The sequence below is a fragment of the Argopecten irradians genome, chromosome 11 (genome assembly GCF_041381155.1).
Source record: "Argopecten irradians isolate NY chromosome 11, Ai_NY, whole genome shotgun sequence".
NCBI classification, from domain to species: domain Eukaryota; kingdom Metazoa; phylum Mollusca; class Bivalvia; order Pectinida; family Pectinidae; genus Argopecten; species Argopecten irradians.
Genome location: NC_091144.1, coordinates 41,796,888 through 41,807,903, shown reverse-complemented (window position 1 = coordinate 41,807,903; position 11,016 = coordinate 41,796,888). Strand labels below are relative to the sequence as shown.

General features: G+C 31.0%; 1 protein-coding gene across 1 annotated transcript; it reads left to right on the top strand.

The window, feature by feature from the left end:
- The first annotated feature begins 6,354 nt into the window (after positions 1-6,354).
- LOC138334260 (M-phase inducer phosphatase-like) lies at positions 6,355-10,539 on the top strand. The gene is made up of 6 exons (XM_069282897.1): positions 6,355-6,728; positions 7,265-7,423; positions 7,817-7,915; positions 8,076-8,206; positions 9,258-9,375; positions 9,640-10,539. Exons 1-6 carry the CDS (start codon positions 6,702-6,704, stop codon positions 9,784-9,786), a joined length of 681 nt encoding a protein of 226 aa, XP_069138998.1. The 5' UTR covers positions 6,355-6,701; the 3' UTR covers positions 9,787-10,539.
- The last annotated feature ends 477 nt before the right edge of the window (positions 10,540-11,016 follow it).

Here is an 11,016-nt window from a genome sequence, read left to right as displayed (position 1 = left end):
ATTAGTTTGCAATAATTAATCAAGAGTTTCCACTTCACCACCGGCTTATTGGACTATAATTAGCGACACTGGTTTATGTTTATTTCTTGTTAATTAAGTATGATACATGTGTATATAAGGTTTGACGAATTATAACGATGTTCATCAAATGTGTTACAGTGGATCTTCAGACCCTCACGACCAGGACAGGACATTCCGTACAATGTAAGTTGTTTTACTTTTCTTATGTTCATCTTGCATATGTGTGGACAAATGTAAAATGTTAGTAATTTTCATTTCAAAACGTGCGCATTTAACATGATTATTTAACACACACTCTTGATCTACATGGATAAATAATGATTAGATGTAGAGTAACAAACACATGATTTATTTTCTCTCTAAATGTTGGATAGTATTTACATATATGAATAAATCAAGTAATGTTTTACTAATTGATAGATTTAAAATTAAAAAAAAATAGTTTTAACATTTCAGTTGGCGGTTCGCCATTACGAGAATTAGAAAAGTATACTAACGATTGTAATACATAACTGCATATAAGATGTTTTACGGCGCACAGTTTGTTGTACTAGTACACGGTGTGTATTGTACTTTATGTAAATGGAATTAGCATTTCTATAAGTTTAAGTTTGTTTTCCAATTTCCTAATATTCTATGTTGTATATGTATATATATCAATGTATGAGTAAATTAAATTTAAATTTAAATTGAACTCGGCAAAGATGATAAATTAAAGCTAGCATGTATAATGGTCACTCTAATTATAAATACCAAAATAATCTAATCATGTATTTAATTTATTTGTAGCAAAACAAAAATTAGATATTAAACAATGTAGATGTAATATTTATGTACAATTCATAATTATGTACAATTTATAATCATGTACAATTTATAATTATGTACAATTTATAATTATGTACAATGTAATTATGTACAATTAATAATTAAGTACAATTTATAATATGTTCAATTTATATATGTACAGTATATGTATGTAATTATGATCGAAAGAAAAATAAAATGACAATTTTCCGCTGTATTCCTTTGCTTCGTATAGACATTTATTCCTAGATTACAATTTTATTTAAGATTTTTTCCCACACAATGTCATTTTAAATCATCTTTAAATTTAAGGATTGCCATTGAGATGTTCGGTACCCCTCGGGATATTGAATCCTGTGATCCGCAAGTCACTATTGACCCTGATCTCCTGACACCAGTCTGTCCAGCTAGCCTCCGGCCACTGGACATGCAGGATCCCGGTCTAGGAATAGATCTGGTAAGTCAACATGTAACACAGATCTATCACGGCCGAGGAACTGGTTCAATTAGCACATGGTTCTACCGAGGGCTACAAAATGTTGTTAAATCCGATTTTTTTTACAATATTTTGCTATCTTGCAGATTGAAAATTATTTTCTCTAAAAATTACCGGTGCGAGGTTTTTTTTCTATCACTGAAGGGAAAAGACAAGCTACACGATACCTTTGCACGCGCTCAGATGGGCTAAGAGAAACAGAATCATTTTCTCCAAAAACACTACGCTTACCGCTATTAATAATAACAACACAACTCACAAATAAATAACAAGGGCTCGACTTCGCCGAAGAAAATGAACCAAAAACTCAATCACCTTTCACAATACACTAATCCATACCATCCAATAAACATTTCTTTCTTATTAGATTAACTGCCAAAAACTTATAAAATAATAATAATAATAATAAATTTCCTGTAAACTAGCGTGTGAACCGAATGAAAAAAGCACGTGCCTCGCACTGGTCACCTACACGTGTACCTATAATTTGTTATAATTTTACAAATAAAGGTCTAAGAAAACCACGACTGTTTGTCAAATCTCAATACATGAAAATGCGTGATATTTTAAAAACAAATCCCATTGTTTGCATCTTTTATAGTAAAACCAGTCTATTTTTTTAAATAACGTAAAAATTTACTGAGAAAATAGCGATTTTGTTGACGCCGTGACGTCACGAGACCGTATCATACAGCCTTGAGCAGGCGACATGTGTGTATTGCACGAGACCAGACAGTATGAGAGAAAAGTATGTATATTATAATCAACTATCAATGTTATGATGGGTTATTTTTAAATAAATAGAATAATAAATACACAGTAAGAAAATAAATAATTCAAATATTCAGTATAGTAATAAAATGGATCAGTTTCAGAACATTCTACTTTTAGTATGAAAGAAAACAGTATCACACCATACCTGTAGAACTGGATGTAAAATTTAGTAACTTGTAATTCAAAAATAGATAAGGGGAAAATATTATAAAATAGAAAAGCATCAAATGATATCGAGTAAGTCCGTACCAGGAAAAAGAAATATTTGGTCAAACAACCATGTGCCGGATGTGTTATATATATTTTATATGTTTCTAAAACATTGACCATCAAGTGTGTAAGGCCTATTCAATATTGATTTTTTTATTTCAAAGTTGTGTATGAAAAAGTAGACGAACAGTAGTTCACTATGACGGCATATTGTGACAATTTAGAGTTTATACTGAAGTCAGTCTTAATGAGTTAGAATAGATAAACTTTTAGCCTTAAAGCTGACAATGCAAGTTAAAAACATGCATTTGAAATTTAAAAAAAATAACGAAATATTTTTTTTCTAAAATTGTTTCTGAGACATCCCCTAGTTTATGACAGTGCGGTATCTAAGGAAGTGGCAGCCATTTTTCTTTTACTCTGCTTAGTAACCTTCACTGGCCAACCCCCTATATAAAGCACGGGACACTTGACACACGTGTGTACACATGCCCGATATTGCAAATAACAATGTCAAATTGAAAATAAACGCTGCAATCACCTGACAATATTTCATTGAAGTAATGGATGAATGTGTTGTCAGCTATACCCCAACATATGTCCAATACGAACTTATAAAACACTTCAATATACACTAGGTTTTACACGTACAATTTACATGTACATCGACACGTGTGTGTCCTTGATAGTTGTCGCTCGTTCGAGTCAGGTACTATAGTCACGTGTATATGGTCAGTTGAGTGCATCGGGTACGATATCGATGATATAAGTGGAGATATGTGGACGGATTATTGTTTGGATTTCTATTCATTTGCGTTGAAATTTTATTTTGAGAAACATCTAAATGACAACTTAGAGAAGTTGACATGTTTTCTTGCTAAAACAAGTCCCATATAATTTTACAGGTGAGGGTTTTGTTTACCTATTTGTAGGTGATATATACTGTGGACTGTAGGTGTATAGGTGTATATGTACATGAATGAGCGCACGTGTGTCGATTCACGCGCTTTATATAGGGGTCAGTGAGTCGTCGGAATGTAAAACAAAAATGGCTGTTCTCGATCGGGGAATGCCTCATAAACGATTCTTGAAATTCGAGTATACTTATTTTAAAAAAAATCATTTTAATAATTTTAACTTGCATTGTCATCTTTAAGTAGTTTTTATATTTCCCTTACATATAAAGAATATGCCCATATCATGTCCATACCTTAATTACGTGATATACAATTCATTACTATATCAAATAAGCGGAGTTTTCCGCAATTAAACGAAATATCGCTATATTTGAAATAAATCCGGACCCAATTTTAGAGCAAATTGCACCCAAATCGTTATAAAGTGATCGAAAAAAATGATTTTTTAGAATTTCCACGAAGACTGACATCTGCAATAAAGAAAAGCCAATAAAAAGTATACCTCACCACATTATTTTTTACAAAATATGACCGATTTGCTTTCTAATACCCCTTAAATTTTGACCTTGTTAGTTTTCTATATTTTTTGTATTATTGGAGCGTACATGATAACACAATACTTATTTATCTTGATGATATTATTTATTTATTATACTGTGTGACATGTTTAAATGTTGTTTTACAGATAGAAGACCTTTCTGGCAACGAGGAATTCATATCGCAATTTTGTACTCCAGGATTTGAAAGGAAAAACGTATGTGGTCGCTTTTAATGCCAAAAATATTATTTTACTAAAATATTTCAATTATAAAATACATTTGCATTCGTCTCCGAACGGTATATTTTCATTTTTGCTAAATCAAAATTTTATAATCATTCATTTGTTTAAAAAAATCATGCTTGAATATGTAATGTCTAAACCATGTTGGTAAGTAACTTCAATATTACATCATATCACGACACAATATTACATCATATCGCAGCACAATATTACATCATATCACAACACAATATTACATCATACACACGACAAAATATTACATCATATCACAACACAATATTACATCATATCACAACACAATATTACATCATATCACAACACAATATTACATCATATCACAACACAATATTACATCATATCAAAACACAATATTACATCATATCACAACACAATATTACATCATATCACAACAAATATTACATCATATCACAACACAATATTACATCATATCACAACACAATATTACATCATATCACAACACAATATTACATCATATCACACAAAATATTACATCATATCACAACACAATATTACATCATATTACAACACAATATTACAATCATATCACAACACAATATTACATCATATCACAACAAAATATTACATCATATATCACAACACAATATTACATCATATCACACAAATATACATCATATCAACACAAAACAATATATATATCACAACACAATATTACATCATATCACAACACAATATTACATCATATCACAACACAATATTACATCATATCACAACACAATATTACATCATATCACAACACAATATTACATCATATCACAACACAATATTACATCATATCACAACACAATATTACATCATATCACAACACAATATTACATCATATCACGACACAATATTACATCATATCACAACACAATATTACATCATATCACAACACAATATTACATCATATCACAACACAATATTACATCATATCACAACACAATATTACATCATATCACAACACAATATTACATCATATCACAACACAATACTACATCATATCACAACACAATATTACATCATATCACAACACAATATTACATCATATCACAACACAATATTACATCATATCACAACACAATATTACATCATATTACAACACAATATTACATCATATCACAACACAATATTACATCATATCACAACACAATATTACATCATATCAAACACATATTACACACAACACAATATTACATCATATCACAACACAATATTACATCATATACAACACAATATTACATCATATCACAACACAATATTACATCATATCACAACACAATATTACATCATATCACACAAATATTACATCATATCACAACACAATATTACATCATATCACAACACAATATTACATCATATCACAACACAATATTACATCATATCACACACAATATTACATCATATCACAACACAATATTACATCATATCACAACACAATATTACATCATATCACAACACAATATTACATCATATCACAACACAATATTACATCATATCACAACACAATATTACATCATATCACAACACAATATTACATCATATCACAACACAATATTACATCATATCACAACACAATATTACATCATATACAACACAATATTACATCATATACAACACATATATAATCATATCACAACACAATATTACATCATATCAAACACAATACTACATCATATCACAACACAATATTACATCATATCACAAACACAATAAACATCAAATTACAACATAATCAATACTAAAGACATCATATCTCAACACAATATTACATCATATCCTACACAATATTACATCATATCACCACAATCATCATATCACAACACAATATTACATCATATCACACAAATATGCATCATATAAAACAAATTATAACAATAAAATCACATCATATTCAATATCACACAATTGCATCATATCAAACACAATATTACATCATATCACAACACAATATTACATCATATCACGACAAAATATTACATCATATCACAACACAATATTACATCATATCACAACACAATATTACATCATATCACGACACAATATTACATCATATCACAACACAATATTACATCATATCACAACACAATATTACATCATATCACAACACAATATTACATCATATCACAACACAATATTACATCATATCACAACACAATATTACATCATATCACAACACAATATTACATCATATCACAACACAATATTACATCATATCACAACACAATATTACATCATATCACAACACAATATTACATCATATCACAACACAATATTGCATCATATCACAACACAATATTACATCATATCACAACACAATATTACATCAAACTATAACACAACATTACATCATACTATAACACAACATTACATCATATCACAACACAATATTACAACCTCGCTCAAATATCAGATTGTTCATTTGAGTCACTATTCTGAGGTAACCTGAATTACAACATTCCAAACTCCTATAGATACAGAAATTTCAAAATAGAAATGTCATTTTGTTTTGGTATTTGGAATCTTATTACGAAAGTTTTCAATACTGATTTCATCACAGGTTAATTCTAACTCGACAGTACGGAAATCACTGTTCAGTAACAAGCGTGTCCAAACGACCGATGGCGGTACTATTGGGCCAAAGAGACAGAGGTGTTCCGAAGGAGATGACATCATAATGGACTTTGATATGCTCTCTGTCAAGGTAATCAAAACTTAGAAACAATCTAAGCGTATCAAACTTCACACTCTACACATTTATGATAAAGTTAATATTTTAATGTTAAGATAATAGCCTTAAGTCATGTATGTTTCTCATGTCTGAGCATGGCAATCCCCTAATTATGTCTGAGCATGGCCCTTCCCTAATTATGTCTGAGCATGGCCATTCCCTAATTATGTCTGAGCATGGCCATTCCCTAATTATGTCTGAGCATGGCCATTCCCTAATTATGTCTGAGCATGGCCCTTCCCTAATTATGTCTGAGCATGGCCCTTCCCTAATTCTTTCCTAACAGCAAGACTTATAATTTGTCATAGTCCTAAAATTGCTGCTCTTTATTTACTAGTTATACCTTCACATTTGTTACATTTTGATTTCAACTTTATTCGCCATTAATTAGAATGTTTTGTATTTTTATCCATTTGCGTGACATTTAGTAAAGAAAAAGATCTAGGACGGACTTGTAGTCCCTTTTCAATGTTTTTCTTTATTCACAATGCGCATTTTACGAATTACAGGAAAGACATACACCACCCAAGTGTAAATCCGAGTTTTTTATCAAAGCGGTAAACAAGTTCGTAGAACACGATGATGTAACCGGAAACGGAAGTCAGTCATATTGTTTACCCACAATCCCTGGTAAACATAGTGACCTTAAAAGCATAACCTCCAGCACAGTAAGTTAACAAGATCTTGGTTGAATATCATTGTATAGTTTGTCAGTAGGACAAATACAAATATAAAATTGTGTTAATATAAATATGTATTAACCCTCTTCTTCAGCTGTCCTTTATTAAAATAGACTAAAATATATTGTTTTTGGTCTTAATTCTTTTCTGTGGTGGTGTAACATTTCAGGTATTATACAAAGTTATGAATCTTAGACTAGGGGTTTGTTTAATAATGTAAATTAGCAAAAAAAAATTTAACCAATATTTTAAGTAAACACTTTTAAAATGTATAATTAAAACTGCTTTCCTGACAAGAATTATGACGTAACTGTCAAGGGAAGTGTTTAATGATAATTCGTACTAGTATCACTGAAATACGCCTATCGTTTATCCTTGTAGTTGTCTGACGTAATGGACGGACACTTTGATGACGTCATTGGAAGTTACAGGATCATTGATTGTCGCTATCCATATGAATTTGAAAGTGGACACATACGAGTAAGTTCTGCCAAAAAGAAGAAATCATTACAATGAATTAGAAAATAATTTCTTGATTATCTGACGCATAAACTATCTAAAACTCAGTGTATTATAATCCTATCTTTGAAAATTCACGCCAAATTCTTAATACATTGCAATTGTCTGTCATTTTTCTCAGGGAGCCGAAAACCTGTACACTAATGAAATGATAGAGAGGTTATTACGGCAGGGAACTTCCACTCAACAATCCCCAAAACGAGACATCCTTGTTTTCCATTGCGAATTTTCTTCAGCGAGAGGACCGAGAATGTAAGTCGTCTTTTAATAAACTATTTACATGTCAAAAATGTTGTTTTACGGTATTATAATTAATTTTTATTTGTTTTCATTCTAAATCCGACTTCCTGATAGGTAGATTATTTTCCTTTATACTTATATGAAAAAAATTCGAGAATGGCGCGAAAACTCGATGTAATCATGACGTCACAATAGAGACGTCGAAGATACGTATTGATTTAGAAAAAAAAATCTATTCGAATATCAATAGAATCGTACGTTTAACCGTATTTTATGTTATCAAATAGTCTCAAAAAATAAATAGAAGCATTGATGTAAATATTTTGTTAACTTCATCGGGTTATGAAATAAATTTTGTTTGTAACTTGATTAACACTGTTTATAAACAAAATTTCTTTCATACCCCGATGAAGAAAAAAAATAGTAACATCAATGCTCAAGCAACGAAACAAAAAAGATTTCATTTATATTTTACAATGATTAGATACAAAAATAATGTAGACTATTTTGAATTTCTAAATTCTTTGTTTGAAATATATTGATAATATGTCTGGCGATATCGATATTGTGAAGCTTTCATTTAAGCATTTTAGCATTGAGCTGCATTCAGTTGGCAACTATGGGAGTATGAATGCCAACTAGACAGCGGCAAATTTAAGAAAGCGCTAGCGCTTCATTAAATATGCCGCTGCCGTGTTGGTATTCACATTCCTATAATTGCCAACTGAATGCAGTTCAATGCTTATAGAACAATTTTATGATAATATCTCAAGAAATTTTGCATCTATAATGAATAAAGAATTAATGATCGTAAAAGACGGAACAGCAATTTGAACAGCAATCTTCCGTGATCGCTAGCACGACCATTGTGACGTCACAATGATGATGACGTCATAATGAGCGGATAACAGTTAGACTGATGAATGCTAACTGCACTTGGAAAGGTTATATAGAGGGTCTGCAGTGAAAGTATATAACCTTGAGATAATGAAACACATTGAACTTTCATATTAATGCTGCTCCGAGACTGGTACCATTTTTTACTGAATGCATTCTCTTGTAGGTCTCGACTATTGCGGAAACTTGACCGTGAGTTAAATATAGACCGCTACCCACTCCTCAACTACCCTGAGGTGTACCTACTTCACGAGGGATATAAGGCCTTCTTCCACAGTCGTCAGGTAAATAAGGCTCCAAATGTCACATTTATGGCTTCATATCCGTATGATAATCTTCACATATTTTTAATAGGCTAGCTAGTGCTGCTATGGAAGTACACTGTATAAACTTGTTTATAACTGACCAAGGTTCTTCTTGTTAAAGCTGACAATGCAAGTTTGAGATGTCTCCCATTAATTTCTCCCTCCCCTCCCATGACAATGTCGTAACCAAGGAGGTAGCCGGTAACAGTGGTATTCATTGCAATTTTATTTTCATTGTTCCAGGAACACTGTGACCCGCTTGGGTACACCCCGATGCTTCACAGCAACCACAAATCAGATCTACGTCATTTCCGGTCGAAATCAAAGTCCTGGTGCATCGGAGACAGACGACGAGGAGTTCAGAACAGATTGAAGTTTTCAGATTGGTGAACATAAACCGGAAACCATGGTCTCATAGAGATAACAGTTATCATGTTGAGAAATGTAAATAATTTGTATTCTCAATCTTTGTCACGGCACCATACGAATAGTATTGGGAAAGCCGTACTGAGTATACACCTTAATGCGTTTTTAAAATAATACTACAGATCTAATATTTTTTCAGGGATGTATTTCAGTGCTCTTTATCCCATTGTTATTGTTCTTGTTTTCAAGAACAAATTGTTTGTAAATAATGACTTATTTATTACTTGTTATTGCGCGAGGTATTGATGCGACATAAACAAAGCCCATTGTTTGCCTCTTTTCCTCTATAAATAGATATTCTTTCCCATTCTCTTTTTCTCCTCTATATCTCAATGTTCTTTTCCGTTATCTTTTTCCTCGTCAATTTTATTTATTGTTCTCCAAGGCAAGTTGTTCAGTGTATTTATACTAGTAGTAAAATAGTTTTAACTTTCAATTATTTGTTTGTCTTTGCCTTTAGACGTCGTAGCATTCTAGAACCACTTTTGAAATGGTTGATACAGTCAGTTATATATAGGATCTTAAATGGTTGATACAGTTAGTTATATATAGGATCTTAAATTGTTGATACAGTAAGTTATATATAGGATCTTAAATGGTTGACACAGTCAGTTATATATAGGATCTTAAATGGTTGATACAGTTAGTTATGTATAGGATCTTAAATGGTTGACACAGTCAGTTATATATAGGATCTTAAATGGTTGATACAGTTAGTTATATATAGGATCTTAAATGGTTGATACAGTAAGTTATTTATAGGATATTAAATGGTTGACACAGTCAGTTATATATAGACAGTCAGTTATATATAGGATCTTAAATGGTTTATACAGTTAGTTATATATAGGATCTTAAATGGTTGATACAGTAAGTTATTTATAGGATCTTAAATGGTTGACACAGTCAGTTATATATAGGATCTTAAATGGTTGACACAGTCAGTTATATATAGGATCTTAAATGGTTGACACAGTCAGTTATATATAGGATCTTAAATGATACAGGTTTAATGTTATACAGTAAGTTATTATAGGATCTTAAATGGTTGACACAGTCAGTTATATATAGGATCTTAAATGGTTGACACAGTCAGTTATATATAGGATCTTAAATGGTTTATACATTAGTTATATGTAGGATTTAAATGGTTGATACAGTAAGTTATTTATAGGATCTTAAATGGTTGACACA

Coding starts and splice junctions, on each gene's coding strand:
- LOC138334260 (XM_069282897.1), top strand. CDS start 6,702: ATGGACTTTGATATGCTCTCTGTCAAG. Junction 8,207..9,257: donor TCAGCGAGAGGACCGAGAAT/GTAAGTCGTCTT, acceptor ATTCTCTTGTAG/GTCTCGACTATTGCGGAAAC. Junction 9,376..9,639: donor CCTTCTTCCACAGTCGTCAG/GTAAATAAGGCT, acceptor TCATTGTTCCAG/GAACACTGTGACCCGCTTGG.